At 39.1% G+C, this 22,406-nt stretch overlaps 1 protein-coding gene across 1 annotated transcript in view; it reads left to right on the top strand.

Moving 5' to 3' along the window:
- Nucleotides 1-5,595: 5,595 nt before the first annotated feature.
- The window catches only part of PTPRR (protein tyrosine phosphatase receptor type R), a 255,887-nt gene continuing 239,076 nt past the window's right edge, over nucleotides 5,596-22,406 (top strand). The window contains exon 1 of the mRNA XM_062202072.1: nucleotides 5,596-5,730. Coding sequence (XP_062058056.1) covers nucleotides 5,611-5,730 — 120 coding nt within the window. The 5' untranslated portion in view covers nucleotides 5,596-5,610. The remainder of the gene's footprint in view (nucleotides 5,731-22,406) is intronic.

The raw sequence follows: 22,406 nt of genomic DNA on the forward strand, positions 1-22,406 counted from the left end.
CAGAGGTGTGTGGTGGGTGTGGCCAAGGAGCTCTGTTCCATGCTCTTTGGTGAAGGCAGTGTCCAAGGTGACACCCTGGTTTGGTGTAGTAAATCTCCTCCTTTTTTTTTTTTATCAGAAGGGAGGTTTGTTCTGCTCTATTGGCGTAGTCTCATGTTCACTCCTCTCCTCAAAGGAGATCAGTGCCTGGGCGAGTAGGTACAATATTTGTGCTGCCCCAAGAACCAAACAATGGATCTGTGTAGTCCTTGGTGTGAAGATGGATCCCACAGCAGTGACCCTCACCAGGGAATCAGGGAACCCTGATCATGTGGAGCCATCCACAGTGATTGCCCACAGACCTAGCCACACTCTGAGCCCTCCCACACAACCACAGTGTTTTCACAGTCCCAGCACAAAAGCCTCCCACAGTCATAAGCACCCAGGCTCCCTTCAGTTCTCCCAGCCAGATCTAGGCATCTCTGCTCTGCTGATTGCTGGGCCCATGTACAGGAGCTGTCACAGCTGATATATATATCCAAAATGCCACCTGTCTTCTCCAAGATTATTACAAGATGCTCATACAAATATGCCCCCTTTTTTCTCCTCTAGTTTGACAGGGACACTTTCCCCCTCAGGGCTCCAAGCTGGGCCCATGCCAGGCTCTTCCTGCAGCTTTATTGCCAGTGACTTGGGCTGCTGCAGACTAGTCTCACCTCACTCCCCAAGGCTGGTGCTGAGGCTCTGGGCTGCTTGGGTCCTGAGTTGTGTGCATCCACACCCTCCACATAGGGTCCCTCTAATTTGCATGAAGTGTCCCCTGCGATTTTCTCCTTAAATCTTCCCTGAGACTGTACTCTCTCCACTTTTTTCTTTTTTAATTATCTTTCCTTAGACTAGAGCAGTAAGCTCCCTCCCTATTCTGTCATCTTGGATCTTTCCTCTCCTGTTCTATTTTCTATCAATAGCCATTCACTTGATTGTAAATTGTATCAGTGCTGGATGACCCATGAATTCTCTGTCTCTGTAACCATGAATTGCGCACTTAGTTTTCCAACTCCTATTTTAGCATCTTTACTTCATGTTAATAGTTTTCTGAGTCTTAACATTTCAGAACTGTTTACCTGGGTATACTCATCAGGTTGAAGTGAAAGAATATTTGAGGACAGAGAAGAGAAAACTAATTCTAGACACAAGTGCAATAGTTCTAAAACTTCAGAATTTGATAATAACTACATTATAAATCCAGATTCTTAGACTGTATCTACAGATGCTCTGTTATGATGATTTATGACTGGGGTCTGGGAAACTATATCACAATTTCTCAGATTATTCTGGCATAGATGTATCTAAAGACAGCACTTTGAACAAATTTTTCCTGCTTAATGGCCATGGTAGAACCCCTGAAATTACGCTCATACCTCTGTTACTCATTACTTAAGGACAAGGCAAGACTAAACCTTTTATATAGACAATTAGATAAAGCTGAGAAATTTTTATCGTGTTTCAACTACACTTCAGATTAGATTTTTTTACCTTTTTTCTTTAGGCCAATTTTAGTACAAAAGACATTTGTTAGCTGGATGCACATATTCCATTTACATAAAGCAAAACGGTTTTTTTTAAATGTTCACTGTGATTGATACCATGTAAAAAAGAAAAACTGAAGAAAATTGTATACTTTTCTCATCTTTTCATTTATTTCTCTCCTCAGAAATCTACTTTCTTTGACTTTACAGACTGATTATTTCTTTTTTACTTAATATTTACTGTGATTCCAGAGTAGAGAAATCGCTAGTTTTTATAGTCTTTGCCCTCTGTCAAGCCTTGTGTCACCAACATATATCTCTAGCATCAATAGCAATTCTGTCTCATCAGTATTCCTTTAACTTTCACATAGGGATATAAAAATGGGCTATTTTCTTAGCACAAGTTCTTTCTTCCATTATACAGTAGTTTGAGAATCACCTTCTGGTGCCAGCAGCTTCAGCCTTTTAGGTCATTCAAATCACAGTTGTAGTTTATGTGTATTCTGAAATAGCAATAAAAAATAATCATTATATTTTCACTTATGAACACACTAAATAGACTAACTTTTTAAACCTATTCTACTACCACAATTTGATAGATATGATGATTTGGCAGTGATAACCTTGAAATAACTATAAATTTTATTTCTCTGAGTGAAAGAAGAATTCATCAGATTTGACCAAAAAATAATCATTAGGAATATATGGAACATTATGAAATTCATAGGAAGGAATTTCAACGTTGTCATTCTTATCACTGTTTTATTAATGGAGAAAGGTGCTAAAATCTTTTAGATATGTGTTGACTTTTGACGACAAAGTATTAATTTAGTATTTTACTAAAAGTAATTTACTAAATGATGTTGGGATATTCTAGAAGAGTCTCCATTATCCTAAATGTTGAGCAACTTCCCTCCTCTTCTCTCAGAAACTGATATTGTGGAGAGCTACAACAAAGAGATTGTCTGATATGTGATAGTTAATAAAGAATACAAAAATATATATAGGAATGAAATGGACATTGTGATTTGATTGTTGTTTTGAACTCTTGTTTATACTCCTGTGGATTTGTGGTCTTCCTACATTACACTTATTGAATGTCATAGTTAATGGTGCATGAAGACTTTGATCATGTAGTAGATTAAAATTGCGTTTTTGCAAAAATTTTAAAAAGGAAAGAAAGAGAATGAGGGAAGGAAATATGGTTTTCTTCTTAGAATTGTACCAATTAAATAGATTAAATATATTGTCTTTATATTAATAAAATTTCTAATAACAAAAAATAGAATATATATTATTTTTATCCTAAGTTATATTTAATACTCTTCATTTAAAAATGATCCCTTGATTTGGGAAAAGCACTACATATGCTTGAGCAAATTTGGGTTTCTTACCCTAGAGACAAGGTCTTCTGTCTATGGAGGAATATATAATTTTCAGTAGCATGAGAACTCTATCTGCCCTGATAGTGCTATTGAAATTGGGGTTGTTGATAGCTAAGATTTGCAGACTTACAAGTTCTTGCAAGCTTTGGTAAGTGAAACATGAAATTGTAGAGGATTGGGGAAGAATGATTGTACAAAAAAGACAAGCAATTTTCTATGGATGGTATTTATAGAGATTATTTTTGCCATAGATTTGCCAAGGGAAGGTACAAGATACCTAAGTTTGCTAGGCACAAAGTGGGTGGCATTACTATGTTGTGATTTGTTCGCTTACTTATCATTTTATAGAGAGGAACTCTTTGCTTCTCTAATTGTCATTTGACCTGGTGCTATTTTTTTTAGACATATGAGATCCTTTTATTTAAAATTATGTTTATTTTAATGTAAAAGTGAGAGTGAAATCTCCCATCTACTGATTCACTCCCCCAAATATTCCAACATCAAGGACCAGATCAAGCTAAGGACAGGAGCCTGGAACTCCATCCAGGTACCTCACAAAATGTGACAGGGACCCAAGAATTTGAGCCATCATCTTCTGCTTCCAAGGCTGGGCATTAGCGGGAAGCCAGATTGAAAGTGAAGTAGTCTAGACTAGAATGAGGCACTCCAATATGGGATACAGAGGTCCCAAACACCGGCCTAAACTGCTGCACCACAATGCCTACCCCATGATATTCTTTTTGATTTGCATGTGTCATCTACTTCCATCTGTGGCCACTGACAAATAGAAGAACAAATATAGATGAGGGACCATTGATGTGCTGCAGTGAATTAATCCACCACTTACAATGTTGGCCATATCCATATTGGAGTACTGGTTGAAGGAGTCCCAGTTGCTCCACTTTTTTTTTTAAGTTTTATTTTATTTATCTGAAAATCAAAGTTACACAGAGAGAAGGAGAAGCAGAGAAAGAGAGGTCTTCCATCCACTGATTCACTCCCCAATTGGCCACAACACCTGGAGCTGTGCCAATCTGAAGCCAGGAGCCAGGAGCTTCTTCTGAGTCTCCAGTGCAGGTGCAGGGGCCCAAGGACTTGGGCCATCTTCTATTGACTTCCCAGGCGATAGCAGAGAGCTGGATCAGAAGTAGAGCAGCAGTTCTCAAATCAGTGCCAACCGGTTCTCAAATCAGGGATGCCAGCACTACGCCACAGCACTGGGCCCCACTCCACTTCTGATCCAGCTCCCTGCTAATGTGCCTCAGAAGGCAGTGGAAGATGGCCCAAGTACTTGGTCTTCTGTCACCCACATAGGATACCAGGATGAAGTTCTAGGTTCCTGGATTCAGCTTTCCCCAAACTTGGCCATGGAAGCCATCTGGGGAGTGAACCAGCAGATGGAAGATTCTCTCTCTGTGTGTCTCTCCTATTTCTCTCTCGCATGCACGTGCTCTTGCTTGCTCCTATCTCTGTCTGTGTGTGTTTATGTCTATGTGTCTTTCTGTCATTCTCCCTTTCAAGTAAATAGTTAAATATCTAGGGAGAAAAAGGAGAAATAAGAATGAATGTATTCGTATTAGGCTCAGCTGTTACTACCAAAGTATTTAACATAACATAACAGTAGCTGAAAGAAGATAGAAAATTATTTCTTTCCCATATAACATCTGAGTGGGAACTCTGGGCTTTGGTATGGATAGTAATTCTACTTCCGTCAGAGAACAGTATCCTTTTGTCTTACTGCTCTGCCATCTTTAACTGTAGCTCCTGACTCACATTCCCACCAGGTCACCTTCATTTTAACCAGCACAAAGGAGAAAAGGTAGAAAGAGCACAGAGCAGGTCACATCCTGTCTCTGCTCATGCCGTGTTGCCTCACAACCCAATTGCTATATCTTGACCAAATGGCATCTTAATTGTAGAGATAGCTGGGGAATGCAGTTTTTATCTATATGGCCATATTGCTTGTCAGAAAAAGAAAATGGATATTGTTAGACGACTAAACATTGCAACCAGCATGAATGTATTCAAATTTCTTCCCTCAGTGAGCTTAAAATATTCTGCAAGAATTTTAAGAAACTGCATATATCCAATTATAATACAAGCTAGGTAAAATAAGTATGTAATGAAAGTTGTATGAAATGTAATGTAAAGGAAGGAAAGTTTAAATATGATATAAATGTTTATCATCTGAGAACCATATAGGACATCCAGAAATGGAAGTCTAATGGGCTGTTAGAGCTGTGAGTTTAGGTAGAGGAGGAAATGCCTTCCAAAATAAAAGTACAGAATATCCAATACATAGGCCTTTTTCAAACTACACCCACTTTTGTCCACATAAAATCTCCAAGGTGCCTTCACATCAGCAAGTGTGTTCTATCTGTGGGAGATGATGCAGCTGGGAAAAAAAGTGATGACCAACTAATCTAAATCCTGCACAAGTCGAAGTCTTCTAGGAAAGGTTCACTTTCTTTATCAAGTATTTCTGCCTATTTTACTGAACAGGATCTTTGATTTTCTTCCTGCTTTTTCCTCTTTCAGGAAGCTTTTCAGGAAATAATGATCACTTTCTGGCGATTCATCAGAAGAAGGTTGGGAAGCCAATATTCATTTATCACCATTCACAAGACATTGAGAAGAGCCTGGAAATAGCTCCACAAAAGATATATAAACATAGCTACCATTCTTCTTCTGAAGCTCAAATACGCAAACGCCACCAGATGGTTAATTCGGCATTTCCCAGACCCGCCTATGACCCATCTCTCAATCTGTTGGCCGTGTCTGGTCAGGATCCTGAGGTGGAAAATCTTCCAATCCCAGCGGCGAATGTAATTGTGGTGGTGAGTACCGCATTTGACTGATGCTCAGGCTCTGTGGTTGGTGTTTGAGAAAGAAAACAATTATTTACCACAGTACTTCTCCTTCTGATGTTTCTTTCTGTGGTTTGGTTATTGTCTGTTTGCTTCCTCCCATAAAACCATAAAATTTGTCTGTATCCTCTGCTCATAGCACAACTCGTGGTACATAGCAAATGCTTAATAAATATTTGATTAAAAGTAACTTTAGGAAAACTTGCATTATAGTAGATCATATCCTATACTAAGCCTTCTATGTTAATTTGTTCTAAAAAGTAGGCTTTTATGTCAGCCTCTGTGAAAAAAATAGTACTTCACTGAAGATCCTTTGGCCACTTGACTTAAATTATAACAAAAGAGACAACTGAGAGGAATGGAGTGCAGGAGGAGAAAGTTTTCTGTTTCTGGAGTAAATAAGATGGTTTTGGAATACTTGGTGAATAATATCTCTAGTACCACTGAAAAAGCATTATCTGTTCTTAACCAGGATGATACAATTGTCCCACTGCTTACATTTTCAGAATATGTAACCCAGACCAGAGGTTCCCAATCTGTGGAGGTTATAGTTTGTTTATTTATTTATTTATTTGACAGGCAGAGTGGACAGTGAGAGAGAGAGGGACAGAGAGAAAGGTCTTCCTTTGCCGTTGGTTCACCCTCCAATGGCCGCTGCGGCCAGCACACTGTGGCTGGCACACCGCGCTGATCCGAAGCTAGGAGCCAGGTGCTTCTCCCGGTCTCCCATGCGGGTGCAGGGCCCAAGTAGTTGGGCCATCCTCCACTGCACTCCCGGGCCACAGCAGAGTGCTTCCCTGGAAGAGGGGCAACTGGGACTGAATCCGGCGCCCTGACCGGGACTACAACCCAGTGTGCCAGCGCCGCAGGCAGAGGATTAGCCTATTGAGCCGCAGCGCCGGCGGTGAGGTTATAGTTTAAATAAATGCTGAAGTTAGGTTAGAGTTAGGGTTAAGGTTAGGGTTAGGGTTAGGGTCCCTCTAACCCTATTTTAAATGAGGGGGACCACTGTCCCCCTCATTTAAAATAATAGAAGGATCCACATTAAAATTATAAATAAATAGCTAAATAGTTGTTATTGCATTTGTTTCTGAAATCAAATGGGCTGACACTTAAGGCCAAGGCAATACAATGAAACCATGTTTGCATCTTAGCAATCTCTCTGTATATCAAATGTAATTACATTTTTTTAAAGATTGTATTTATTTATTTGAAAAGTAGAGTTACAGTGAGAAGGAGAGACAGAGGGAAAGGTCTTCCGGCCGTTGGTTCACTCTCCAAATGGCTGCGACGGCCAGAGCTGTACCCATCTGAAGCCAGGAGCCTGGAGCTTCTTCTGGGTCTCCCACATGGGTGCAGAGGCCCCACTGCTTTCCCAGGCCACAGCATAGAGCTGGATTGGAAGAGGAGCAGCCGGGACTAGAATCAGCATCCATGTGGGATGCTGGCGCTGCAGGCGGAGGATTAACCTACTGCGCCACGGCGCCGACCCCCAAATGTAATTAAATTTAACAAGCTTAGTTTTCTCTTAGTTTTAATCTGCTACATACAATACACTTAGTATGAAATAATAGATGTTTTAAGCTAGTATACACTGAGCATTATGATACAGTTGTCAAGTAGGGTATCTGGAAATAGAGACAAATGAAACTGGCTCTCCTGTTTTGCTTGAGACATTTCAAAGAGGGGTGTGGAATCTCAATAAATCAATAAAAATCATAAACTGAGAATATAAGATGAACCCATGAAAATAAAATATGTGGGTCATTTGGCCTACTCAAACACTTAAGCAAGTTTTTTGCATTGGCATGAGTGACATGTTCTGAAGGTAAAAGTCATGTCTATTCAATGTTTGTCTATTCAGTGATGATAAATGATGGTAATATCTGTGCCTGGCTATGTTGTGTTAATGCTAGGGCTCATGGGAGATATTTCCTCTAGTGACCATCATATTATTGTAAACCATTGAATGTTTTATTTTCTGTTTGACTCTTGTTTTTAAATATTGATTTATTATTTATTTGAAAGGCAGAGTTACAGAGAGAGAAAGAGGAAGGGAGGGAGAGGAGATGAAGGGAGGGAGGGGGAGAGGGAGAGAGAGAGAGAAAGGGAGGAAGAAAATGAATTGATCTTCCATCTGCTGGTTCATTCCCTAAATGGCTACAATGGCTAGGACTGGGCCAGGCAGAAACCAGGGGCCTGGAACTCCATCCAGATCTTCCATGTTAGTGCAGAGACACAAATATTTGGGCCATCTTTCACTGCTTTCCCCAGGCAAATTAGCAGATGGAACTGGATTGAAAGTGGAGCAGCCCGAACTCGAATGTGTGTTCATGTGGGATGCTGGCATCACAGGTGGAGGCTTAGCCTACTGCGCCATGATGCCAGTCCAAATCTTTGACTCTTAGTCATTATGGATTATAGTTCGAGGGGTTGGTAGAATCTTGTAGTGCCATGTGTTGTCTAGTTAATTTAATATTATAAGCAATAAAAGGCATTAATGAGGAATTTTGGTGATTCATTTCACTTTCAGGCTATTTGTGGTATGGAGACTCATGCAGAAGCAGTGCTCTTTGTTTTGAGTGATGATTACACAGAGGCAATAGGGAATTTTGCTATATTTGTCTTCCCTCCCTCTCTTGATGAAGCAATCATGTTACTCCTTTAATATCTTGCAATGACAATTGCTACTGCTTAAGTATTTTGTAATCTAGTTACATTGCTTACCCACATGACAACTCAGTAGTAAAACAAGACAGGTGGGGTTACTTTTAAAACAAATCAATGATGTTTGGTGTCCTCAACAAGCAAAGTATTTACATGCAACTAAATATTCAGCTGCTGTGAGTGTCCATTCTATCCAGAAAAGAGATGTGGGAATGGAGCATAGAGGATGAAAGGGACATAAACAAGTATAGCTTAGTGACTTTGATGGAGTAATATATGTGTGTTTGTGTCTGCAGGGCACACATGTACAAAAAACCGCATATATCAATGCAGAACTTATTGCTTAATGAATACTGCAATGGTGTTAACAAATTCATTGTGTCTTAATTTGTGTCAAAATGGGCAATGTTAGTATCAGTTTCTTAAACTGGGAAAATTACTCAAAAAGTGGTCTCCAGCCTCCAAATTTTATATGTAACTTCTAAGCCTTCCCAACTCAGAGGAAGAGATCACTTTTTTCCCCTCCAGTATTTCTTTGTGCCTACTTTCTGAGGTTATTGACAATGAGTGTAGAATGAGAAATTTAATGGGAACATGAGAGATATATGTTCTTTCCTGATGTTCAATTTGCCAAAACAAAGCATTTCACAAAGCACTTGTCCACAAATGATTTTTTTTTCCTTTTTCATCTTTCTTTTTGTAAATAAGAAAATCTGTAGTTTATTTGTTCCAATGAGGGGACAGCATAATTAGAATGTTTATCCCAAAGAATGCTAATTATGTTCCAAAAACTCAATTAAGAAGCTGTTATTAGGATTTTTGTGCAAACACAATCTAGAAAGAGTATGTATGATCTCAAGGTCAGTTCTGTGGAAAGGCAGAGGGGAGGGAGAAATGCCTTTAGTCAACTGTGTCCTAGAAACTTCACACCTCTTATCATTGGAACCCTAGGAATTTCACAGGCTTCAAGGCCACCAATATCAGTGAAGAAGGAACCCAGGAGTGCAAGTGAAGGGTGGAATGGAAGTAGTTACAGGTCTTTCCAGTTCACCATAAGTTGCTGTGTTAGGGATCCTCTGGCATGGCCAAGATCTGAGAAAAATTGGATTTACTGAGGCTTTCAAAAGACAAGGAGGTGATTTAAGTGTTAGTGAAAAGGGCATGGGGGTGCTGATTATGGCATACTCTGCAGAGAATAAAAAGGATAAAAAAGGAAGGAGATGGAAAGAGGAAGAAAGGTAGAGGAGGGCAGGGAAGGGTAGAGGAAGGCAGGAAAGGAGAGAGAGAGAGAGAGAGAGAGAGAGAGAGAGAGAGAGAGAGAGAGAATGAAATGAATCTCCCACCTACTGGTTCATTCCTCAGTGCCTGCCACATGCAGGGCTGCATCAGCCCAAAGCTCGGAATCAAAAACTCCATCTGGGTGTCCCACATGGGTGTTAGAGACCCACCCACTTCAACCACCACCTGCTTCCTGTCAACATGTGCCTTAACTGGAGGCAGAAGTGATACCAGGACTCAAACTCAGGCACTCCAAAGTGGGAAGAGGGTATCCCAGGTGGCACGTTAACAGTGGCATCAATTTGACTTAACAGATAATTGAAGTCAAAGGGTTTGGATAACTCTGGATTTCAATTATAACATGAATTCTTCTGGTTTATGCCTCCTCTCAACTTTGTTCTGCTGTTGACTAGTTTTGGAGATTCATTTTCTATGTAAAAAAGATAATCTTTAGATGCAATTTGAAGGTTTTTGAAATTTCCATCTTCTTATTGCCCTGCCATAGTAAAGAAATTATCTTGCATTTTCTGTGTTGTGTGATGTGTATAAATAATTATTGGACACGTTGCAGTACACAAATTGATTTAATTTTAATTTTACATGTGTGTAGTGAATGCCCTACACATGTTTAATCTAAGGAATTCAACCATGTCAAGGAAGTGTATTGGTTAAGAATATTGTATTGCAGGTGACAACAAATCCAACCCAAATTAGAAAAAAATCAATGCCTCAAGTACAGACACCTTTGTAGTTTATCTGGCTTTCAGTGTGGTTTAGTCAAAAGCTCAGGTAATATGACCAGGATCAATCCTTCACTCTGCCTCCTGTGGAGTAACAGCCTTCTCAGACTGGTTCTCTTTTCTTTTTTAAAAGATTTTATTTATTTCTTTGAAAGTCAGGGTTAAACAAAGAGAGGAGAGGCAGAGAGAGAGAGAGAGAGAGGTCTTCCATCCGATGGTTAACTCCCCAGTTGGCTGCAACGGCCAGAGCTGGGCTGATCTGAAGTCAGGAGCCAGGAGCTTCTTCGGGGTCTCCCACATGGACTCAGGGGCCCAAGGACTTGGGCCATCTTCTACTGCTTTCCCAGGCCACAGCAGAGAGCTGGATCGGAAGTGGAGCAGCTGGGTCTCGAACCAGTGCCCATATGGGATACCAGTGCTTCAGGCCAAGGCGTTAGCCTGCTGCGCCACAGCACTGGCCCCTGGTTCTCCTTTCTTTGTCACATTGTGGTTTGTTGAAACTCCCACAATGTCATTCTTGCACGGTCATTTTCAGTTGGAAAGAGTGTCGCTTTCACACTTGTAATTAGTACCTTAGGCTTCCCTATAACTAGAACAAATTTAAGAATTCATTTCATCCCTGAACGATAGTTAGCCAGATGAAGAGATTGGGCTGAGTGCTTCAAACTTAAACTGCATGCCCAACCCTTGGAGCCTCCTTAGACGTAGTGTATGGGAGGGGAGGTTCCCTGAATAAAAACTGGGGCACTGTTAACAGCAAAGATAGAATCAATGATAGATAACACCTCAGTGTGTGCTAACGCAGAGTATGTGAACTTTGGTTTTTATTAAGACAAAATAACCTCTTCAAGAAACAAGGAGGATATAGGATTTACACCTGAGCCTCAGAAATGAGGCTGTGCAAAATGACAGAGGTCATACTCTAAACTCTAATAGTGCCACAAATAGGCAACAAATTCACTCCAGCAGAAAAAAGGTAAGGTGCCTGGGATATGTCCTGAAACCTAGACTGCTTGCTAATTAGGACTATGCAGTTAGTTCAGTCTGTTGGTTCCATTCTATTACATCCCCAAAAAGTCTCAAATTAGTGCAAACCACTGTAGCCTCTATACTTCTAGATGGTGACTGCTTATGGGATATAATAAGGCTATGTTGAACCATAGAGGAAGCAGCTCCCTAGACTCATTCCTGAAATAAATAACTTGTCCCTGCGAGCAAGCTCACGTAAAGTATGATCCAAATGCTGGCTTTGGGAAAATTTTGAGTTACTATATGTTAAGGTCATCCAGCATCAAAATAGTAAATAACATTCAAAAATGCTAAATTGATGAAAGCCACAAGTCTATTTAACATGTGGGGTGTGACGCAGATGTCTTTCAGTATGGTTCTAGAGCACACGGCCCAACTTCCTAGAGGGAATTGGTATGAATTCTGAGAAAAAAAAAAAAGTAACCACACAAGGAGGTTGGTTAAATAACAACAATTGAAAACATACATGTATACATTGAGGAATAGAAACAGAAGTGCCACAGAGAACTGAGTCCGTATAAAAACGTCAAAGGGGCCCGGGTATTTGGCCTAGCAGTTCAGATGCTGGTTGAAACACCTGTGCACTTGGGTTCGCTATTGATTTCTGCCGCTGACTCCAACTTCCTGTTAATGGGCACTGTAGGAGACAGCAGATAATGTCTCGAGTGAATTGAGCTCCTGCCACTCTTTTGGGATGCCCGAATTAAGTTCCCAGCTCTTGGCGTTAGCCCAGCCAGCCCCAAACACAGGAGGCATTGAACGAATGAACAGGCATATAGGAGATTCTCTCTCTCTCTCTCTCTCTCTCTCTCACTGTCATCTTCATTCCCTCACTCCCTCACCATTTCCTTCCCATAACCATAGAAATAAAATCCAGACATCTTACCTTGGCCTACATCTTACATCACCTGGAATCCAAGAATCAAAGTGTTCTTTCCTGGAGATTCTGATTCCATATTTCTTGAATGAGGCCCAGAAATCTGCATCCAACAAGTGTCCTAGAGGATTCCTGAGTCGTAGGAATTTGGGAAACTCTGCACACCATCTGGCCAATCCCTGTGTCTCTGAGATTATCTCCTACTGCTCCGGCCATCTCTCTACCTCTGGACAGCAAAAGTCTTCCTGAATCAGGAACTTTATCCTTCATATTTTCCTGCCTAGAAGATACTTTCTGTAATTCTTATGCCTAGCATATAATGAAGGCTCAATACATTTTTTAAATAAATCAATGTCAAATAACAGAATGCAGTTGTTTCTGGAACAGAAATTTTGAGTGATTATTAAATTGCATTATTTTGACCTCAAGCTAGAATGAGTTATCTGCTTCCTTCTTCTGCTTCTTCATTTTCTTATTTAAATTTTCAGTAAAGAGCTTAGATAATGTGAAAACAAAAAGAATGTAAACATCGAGAATATACTACATCACTAAAAGGAGGGAGTTTTTGTCTTACACCCTGGCCACAGTGACTCCCCATTTAAAATTACAGCTTCCAAAAATATTTTTCCCACCTTATTGCTATTTTTCTTCCTTGCATTTATGACCTTTCAGCTACTGCCTTTCATGTTTCTTTCTTCCCTAAGTATACTGTAAATTCTGCAAGGTTGGAACTTTTCTGTATTTTCTAGGTGTATCTCCAAAACAGTACCTGGCCCACAGCTGGAGCTCCAGAACTACTTATTGAAAGAATGAATTCATACCAAAGAAACAATTCAAAAGCTTATATTAAATAAATGGTCCAATTATTAAGAAAATTTTATTTAGTGCACAATTTTAGCATTAAATTACCTGTTGTTGTATGATCTTGTTTTATATTTTCTCTCCCAACATAGAGTAGAAATTCCATGAGAAAATAAATTTTTCCATAAATAAAAGTAGCCAGTCAATGAATATTTGATGATAGCTTAATTCATTCCTAGGATTCAAAAATCACTTCCATAGAAAATAAAAAATGAACCATAGCATCAAACTGGATTTTATTCTTAGGAAAGTCTAGGAAAAGATATTCTGTAACCTACTTCAGGAGTTTGTTTAACTTTTTTTTCTATTCTTAATGTAAATGCTTCCTATTAAATTATAAAATCTTGTTATATAATCACCTTTGTTTTTATCCCAAACATTTGCATTTTGGAAAACTTTGTGCTTAGATTTCCCCAGGCATTATTGTCTCCTTGCAAAATAATCTTGAAGTAGAAATTCCATTCTTGAGTTTGGCATCCTGACAGTCATAACTGTCACCATCTGTTGCTTTTCTCCATTTCTAGCTACCAAAGCAGCAAGGAGCACACATTCTGGAAATCTGAGAGGCTAAGCTTCTTCAATGTCAATGTGACTTTACAATGGTAGGCTATTTAATGCATCTGCTTGTTTTGGATCATATAGACTCAATATTAGAATGAACTCTTAAGCAAGCTGGTTTAATTGATTACTATACTAAAGAAAAGCCAGAATCTCTGGGTACCTTAAATATCATGTGCAGAGAATAATTTAGTTATAAATTTTTTCTGATTCCAAAAGTTATGGTTTTTATAAAGTTGTAAAATGTTTAGAAAATACTATAGAAAAAGGGAGAGGAAATAGAAATAATCTTTAGCTATTAGATAATCAATGTCATCGTGACGTGTGTATAAATACATATATATGTATAGTCTTCAAAGTTAATAGAAGATGTATATTAGGAAAAAACTGCAAGAATTTCAAATTTTTCACACAAAAATAAATATATTATTTAACACTATTTTTCATAAACTTTTTGAAGTCCCCTAATACCTATATATGCTTTTATATATATAATTGTATGTGTATGTATTTAATTTATATGGAATTTTATATGTATATTTGTAATTTTTTACTTAGTTTATATTATGGACACCTTTCTAAGTTATTAAATACTTCTATACATCATCACTTTAAAATATGTTCTATCATTTAAATATTGGCATGTCCCCCAGTGCATTCGTTGGTATAAGGCAGCAAATTTTGAGGAGATATAAAAGTTTAATCTATCAAATACAGTATTCTTTTTTTTTTTTATTTTTTTTTATTTTTGACAGGCAGAGTGGACAGTGAGAGAGAGAGAGACAGAGAGAAAGGTCTTCCTTTGCCGTTGGTTCACCCTCTAATGGCCGCCGCGGTAGCGCGCTGCGGCCGGCGCACCGCGCTGTTCCGATTGCAGGAGCCAGGTGCTTCTCCTGGTCTCCCATGGGGTGCAGAGCCCAAGAACTTGGGCCATCCTCCACTGCACTCCCTGGCCACAGCAGAGAGCTGGCCTGGAAGAGGGGCGACCGGGACAGGATCGGTGCCCCGACCGGGACTAGAACCCGGTGTGCCGGCGCCGCAAGGCGGAGGATTAGCCTGTTGAGCCACGGCGCCGGCCAAATACAGTATTCTTTTTATAGAATCTGATCAAGCAATATATAAAGAATTTGATCTTTATAAACTCTACTCGCTATATAATTAATATATTGAATCTCATATTTATCACTTAGAAAATTATTTATGTTCCATAGATCTTAAATCTTCAGCAAGGGAAATATTTTAAACAAGCAGGACTAAAAAAAGCAGATGTTCTATCCAGAAAATGCATAAACTGTTCTATTACAAGGCTTCTTTAATGAAAATGCAAAGTGCTCCTACTCTTTATGTTACAGCCTGAAAAATCACCTTCTTATTCCAAAATTTCCACAATAATTTCAAAAATTGGGATCTGCAGATAAACAAAAGGTATATTTTCTTTGGAGAAAATGTTTACTTGGGGCCAGCGCTGCGGCTCAGTTGGCTAATCCTCTGCTTGTGGGGCCAGCACCCTGGGTTCTAGTGCCGGTCAGGGCACCGGATTCTGTCCCGGTTGCACCTCTTCTAGTCCAGCTCTCTGCTGTGGCCCAGGAAGGCAGAGGAGGATGGCCCAAGTGCTTGGGCCCTGCACCCGCATGGGAGACCAGGAGGAAGCACCTGGCTCCTGGCTTCTGATTGGCACAGCGCGCCGGCCGTAGTGGCCATATGGGAGGTTAACCAACGGAAAAAGAAAACCTTTCTCTCTGTCTCTCCCTCTCTCTCTCTCACTAACTCTGCTTGTCAAAAAAAAAAAAAGCTTACTTGGAATTCTCAGTTTTCTCTCTTAAAGTGTGAAGAACTATTCTCTGTGTACACTGTGATTGATTTTATTCCTTTTTCTTTCCTTCTTTCTTTTTCTATTTCTCTCTCATCATAAACACTTATAAATAATGCATACTATTTTGTTACTATGCAATATTTTTATTTTAAAATCTAACTATTAAGGGATAATGATATTGGACTTTTTGGACATCTGGCCCTGCCCATGCATGATGGAATTGTCACCATTAAGCAAATGCTTTAATTCTGCCAATATAATCCCTATGACTGGGGTAATGGAAACAATTTGTTTCTGTCTCTTGTTTTAGGAAAATATAGGTGTTAAAAGTCCCTGTAAGGTTCCTCCCTGGGCAACGTATAAAGCTTACTCCCAGAGCCACACAGCAACGGGGTTGTGAGGCCAGAGCTCAGACAGACCTAAGTGTGGCAGATAATACTACAGGACTGGGTGAGAGAATACAGATTTAGGAAAAGAAGAGGATGAGATATAGTTGGCCACTGTGGCAGAAGAAGAGAAGATGGGCACAGAGAAGGAACACATAGAAATGTCAGAACTGCACTGTGCAAATTCTTCTGACAGTCCTGATCGCTCAAACAATCCCAGCCATATGTTAATCCATCATGCCAATCAACATCTGCTTCCTGATCCTTTCGTGTGTTCCTTGAGGCTTGGCTGTGACCTTGTGAAAGAAGTGCCTGGCTTTCCATTGAACTCAGTGCAGTATGCAGCACACAGCAGTTCTTAGGTCTGCATCCAATCCCAGTTTCCTTCTGATGTACACTCTGAGAGGCTGCATGGTCACTGCCATCACATGGGAGACCTGGATTCAATTTCAGGTTCTTGGTTTCAGCATGACCCAGCCATAATTTTTGCAAAAATTTGGAGTGTGAATCAGAGGGTAGAAGATGGGTTGATTTCTCCCTCTCCATTTCCCTCTCTCCCTCCCACTTTTCTCTCTTCCTTCCTTCTCCCTCTCTCTCTGCCATCTTTAAAACAAGTATACATACATACATACATACAGGCTTACTGGCAGTGCTTTAGGCTGGTGTGTTTGTGGTGCCTTACATCCTCTGAGGACGTGCGAAGTGGGTGGCAGTCAAGGCATGTGGATATGGATATTGTGACCACCGTGGCTTCTAGTTGTCATAACTTGTGATGGAGTCCTGAGAATCTAGAAATTATCAATAATAGAGGTTAAAGGAAGTATCTCTAGGGCTAGGCCAGTGTTGATATTGAATGAAAAATCTACCAAATTAGATTATTTTTCACTTTCTCTTCAGCAGAATCCAATTTAAATTTGGTTCCTGGAGTTTGGAGAGAAAGATGTTGATGCTGGGGTAAAGTGGTCCATCCATAGGTAATACAATAAAAGCCAGCAAGGCAGGTTAAAGAAGATCAGTAATAGAGTTATCAGCATATAACTGAACACTAACTCAGGGGTGAGGAATGCCTGGTTGTGGGCCCTATAAGGCCCAGGAAATCATTTGTTCAGACCTTGCCAAGGCAACCACAGGTGGGACTCAAAATTCAATAAATCTAAAGCACCGTAATTATTTTTAAATTGATAGTTTTATATGGCCTGCAAATGATGTCATAATATCCAAATAGACCTTGGCAGAGGAAAGTTCCCACTCCTGCAATGACTCAAGCAGCATAACCCGAAGCTTGGTCTCAACAATGTTACAGTAATCACCCGACATACTCTAGAAAAGAAAGAATATACACAGGAAATGTTCATCTCCAGTTCTATCTGGTTGAGAAGAAAATACTATACTCTTTAGGTGAGTGACTACTTCAAATGCATTTGCTGCTTCTCACTATTAAATCCATCCATTGTGTTAGAATGACTTTAGAAATACAAAAATGCATGTTGTCACATTAATCATATATTATTGGTTTTTTTTTTCATAAAGGAGATTGGTTATGATCTTGTACATGAGACATTTTCCAAATTACATTTTCAATTTTTTTTTAAAAAAATGAAAGACAGGCTATATACTCCAAGTAATTTCTTCCCTTCCCTATCTGCCATATTGGGAGCATTTGAGTCCAGAAAAAGAAGCCAGCAGGGCATCACTAACTTTAGGTAGCTTTCAGTTTAGCCGATGGTTTTCACATGATTTGGTCTTTTAATCAAAGCAGTATGTTAGCAACACATAACTCTAATAGCAAAAAAAAAAATAAATAAATAAATAAAAAATAAGTAAAATGATCCCCTTTTGAGAGATAGGCTGAAGGTTTACAGACTATTTCAAAGATTTAAGGAAAAGATGTGTTTGTGAGATGTGTTTGTCCAGTTCTCTGAAAACAATATTCACGTGATACAAATTCTAGGATCTGAAGGACACTGATAACATGTGTCATGATAATCAGGGCTAGCAATCTGTCTCATTCCTGGATTTCCTGGGTTGCATGTTTTAGTGTAATCTAATCATTATGAGTGAATGGAGGCTCTGTAGATGCTTGTGTGTCTGTAGTTCGAGAAACCCGCTAATTATTTCATGCATCCCTTGTTGATCTAGGGAGACTGCATTATTGGAGAATTGCATTGTTTTTCCTGCTGAGAACATAGAAGTAGAATTATTGTGTTTAGCCAGAAAAAGTAGATGTTGTTTCTTTGTGCTTTCATGCATCAGGCTGAATTCTTCTCTTACTTCAAACTGGTCTGTTTTTAAATAGGAAATCTGTGCAGTAACAGCAAGATCTATACTGCCTGGGCTGCTGGGCATATTCTTTGGATGTAGGCTTTTTAAATGTAGACAATAGTTGTTTATGGGGAAAAAAGAATTTTAAAAATTCTTCATGTGTATCAAATGTTGATGTCTTCTATATATCTTACCTATAATTTTTAAATTAAAAAAAATCAAGTTAATGAAACCAAGTCTGTGCCAAGCTAGTTTACAAAAAATAACCAAGTTAGAAGAAAACAGTATATTTCTAATGAATAAATTGTTTAAGTATGTCATGGTGAATGGAAATAAATTTGTAATATCTGTAAAGAATAATGAACAAGTAAAGATAATGGGATTCTTGGATGTGTAAAAGTTTTGAGTGGACAGCTAATCCTTATTAATAGAACCATCCATTCGGTCAAAAAATACTCAATGTTTCCCGTGTCCTAGGCAGTAAAATTGATTCTAGGGACAATAGTGAAAAAAGATAAATACAGCCACTGCAGCAAGTTTATATTCTACTGAGAGAAAAACAATGAAATAAACAAATGAGCATGATTATTCCAGATAGTGTTGAATGCAATGAAGAAAGCAAAACAAAATTATATGTCACGGAGAAAGTGATAAGGATCGCATTAAATTGAATATTGAAGGATTCTATTGAATATTCAAGAATGCCTATGGACTGAATCCAGGAACAACTCCTGAATAGAAGCTATGTGGTAGAAGAATAACTTCGTAGTTGGCAGAACTATGTTAAAACCCAAAATCAGGCATTTACTAATTGCATTTCCTTCAGTGACTTACTTAACATCTTGTATTTCAGTTTCCTTATTTATAAAAAGGGTGATACTAACCATATCCATCCTATAGAATTGTGGGAATTGACAGAGATAATGTATTCAAAGCATTTAGCATCATTCCTGACACACAGTACAGTACCTATAAACGTGGCTGCTAATATTAGCATAATCTGGAATACTTTTATCTTTCCCATCTCAGTACCAAGAATACTTGTATGTCTCCTGAGCCATGGGTTGGCTTCTAAGTATATTTTAAATGCTGAAAATCATATTTCCCTTTTTCTCTTGCTATTAGAAAGCTAAGAGCCAAGTTTGTGGTCTACCTCTAACAAATACAGAGAACTTTAAGTGCCTTATTTATTTTGTGAACTAACCCCATTCTTGGCTGAATGTTTTCTTTTCGTCATTCCTTTTCCATATAATTCAATTTCCTTATTTCCTTACTTTTTATTCAATTTTATTTGGTATTGTATTCTGTTTTTGTGAGCTGCCATAAATCCCTTCTGTAACATGTTCAATCTAAACAAATTGTCATTGTAACTAACTAGTGATCAGTATGGATAAGTTGAGTGTGAATGCCACACAGGTAGGAATCCTCTTATAGGAATACTTCATTTACCCATTGGGTATGAAAATGTAGTTCACAAGAAAGAATTACAATATGTGTAATGATCTGTTTGCTCACTGCTCATCTGACCCAGATCTCAGTCCAACCCTAGTGTCAGGACTGATTTTCATTTCCAATATCAGAGGCTTGAGGAAGGGAGAATAGAATGGTCCAGGAGACATTCTGAGTCCATGAGTCTGTTCTGCAACTGCCTACCCTTGAGGTCATGGGCAAAGCAATAAACATTTCTGAGTTTGCGTTTCTTCATCTGAATGGTAATGGTAATACTTGACCTGACTACCTCATGCCATTCTTCCAGGGCTCAGTGAATGTGTTCTGTGAAGGACAATGCATGGTGATAATGTCAACTGTGAGAACTGTGCTGATGTGGGTGGGCTGCTGCTGCTGAGGATCAGCTGCAGGATTGTCAATGCTGTTGCAGACCTACTCCAATCCCAGGGGAAATCTCAGCGCTGGAATGGGCGTCTTGCTTTCTTGTACAAATCTAGGAAGTGTTTTTCACACTTCAGTTGAAGTAAATGGCATTTCCTTGAGATCTGGGTCACACAGCCTGCAAAGCCATATGTGGTGCCCTGGCCAAAACCCTGTTTATATTCCTTTTGTGATTACATCCTCTTCCCTGCCTGAGAGTGGGCTTTGTCCAACCAACTGGCACTTCAGTTCCTCAGAGACTGGACACCTACCTTCTTGCTAGTTTTGTCTTTGAACTTAGATCTCACAGCTAGCCAACACCTCTACCTGCTGGTGGCCTTTCATGCTGCCACAGGCCACCTTTTTGTGAGACACCCACCTGCTACTCTTATCTGCTGAGCGCCTGAACATATTTTCCATCAGTCAGAATATGCGACTGAATACTGCCATATGTTTACCTCCTATCACCTGCCTTTAGATCTAGCTTCTACATTTCTGCCTAGAAATAATGTAGCAATTGCCTTTAGGATCTTAATATCAGCTAACTTCTCAGTAAATTTCCATTACAAAGTCTTGGAAAAAAATGAAATCCATGCATAATTTTTTCATAATACCTATTTCCATGAACATTCTGAAGACTCATATCTTTATGAGTCTATATTCATTCATAAATAACATACAGTTAGGACTGTATTGTTAGTACATTTATATATATATGTATTATATACATATATATGTATATAATGTTAATGAGATGGATTTTCAAAACAGAAATTGTTTACTCCAAGACTACTTTAGTTAATACATTAGCAAGTTCATTATTTCCTGAAAAGTTATAACAATTCACCCTTCCCACAGTCATGTGAAAAGGTGCCCGACTTACTCAATGTCTGTCCAGCAGTAGTGGGTTATTGTTTTTTTTTTTTAATTTTTGCTGACCAAGAAAGTAAATATTATACCTCATTACTGTTTATATTTGTGTTTTCCTGACTATAAAATGGACTTAGCATATTTCATGTGTGTTGGTTATTTGGATTTCATCCCATGCAAATTGCTTCTCCTTATTTTGTACTCACATATTAGATTGATTATCTTTTTCTTAACAATTTGTTTGTTGGAACATAATCCTTTTGTCCACAATATTGGTTACTTTCTTCCTATTCTATCATTTCCCTTTTTATTGTGTCTTTTTTGCATACAAATTTTTAGTTCTGGGGTGAATGTTAGCATAGCAGTTAAGGCATCTCTTGGGACACCTACATCCCATAACAGAATACCTAATTCAAGTCCTGGCCCCTCTGCTTTCAATCCTGGCTTCCTGCTAAAGTGCACCCTAGTAGGAAGCCAATGATAGTGCAAGTATTGGAAGTCGTGTTACCCACATAGGAGACTCAGATGGAGCCCCTGGCTCCTAGCTTGGGCCTGGCCCATCCCTTTCTGGGAGAAGTGAACCAGCAGATGGAAGATTCTGCGTTTCTGTGTTTGTCTTTGTGTCTCTCTGCCTTTCATGTAAAAAGGAAAATAAAAAATATAAAATGTTTGTTTTATGTTCAAATATTTTTATTTGACTTCATTTAAAAACTTTTCATGGTTGTGTTTTTTTCTACTTAATATATCATGATCATTCTCTGAGGTAGACTTAATTCATTTATCTATTCATAGTTTCTTTATGTATGGATAAACATATGGAGTTCCAAATAAGTAAAAATAATAATTTGTTTCATTTTTAACTGCAATCATTTATTATTATTATTATTATTTTTTATTTTTGACAGGCAGAGTGGACAGTGAGAGAGAGAGAGAAAGACAGAGAGAAAGGTCTTCCTTTTTCCCATTGGTTCACTCTCCAATGGCCGCCGCGGCCGGCGCACTGTGGCTGGTGCCCCGCACTGATCCAAAGGCAGGAGCCAGGTGCGTCTCCTGGTCTCCCATGGGATGCAGGGCCCAAGCACTTGGGCCATCCTCCACTGCACTTTCGGGCCACAGCAGAGAGCTGGCCTGGAAGAGGGGCAACTGGGACAGAATCCGGCGCCCCGACCGGGACTAGAACCCGGTGTGCCAGCACCGCTAGGTGGAGGATTAGCCTGTTAAGCCATGGTGCCGGCCTGCAATCGTTTTTATCTGCTTTTCCCCCTCTCCTTATTCCCTACCCCTCTCACCTTCTATTGAATTCCATATCCCCAATATGTGTTTTTCCACTTATTTTCTTCATGCTCAAATAATGTACACATATATAAACAAATATACCTAAATATGTACATGATACAGATACCCATAAAGGGATTTTGTCATTTTGTACTCCATAA

Source organism: Lepus europaeus, chromosome 10 (assembly GCF_033115175.1).
Source record: "Lepus europaeus isolate LE1 chromosome 10, mLepTim1.pri, whole genome shotgun sequence".
NCBI lineage: Eukaryota > Metazoa > Chordata > Mammalia > Lagomorpha > Leporidae > Lepus > Lepus europaeus.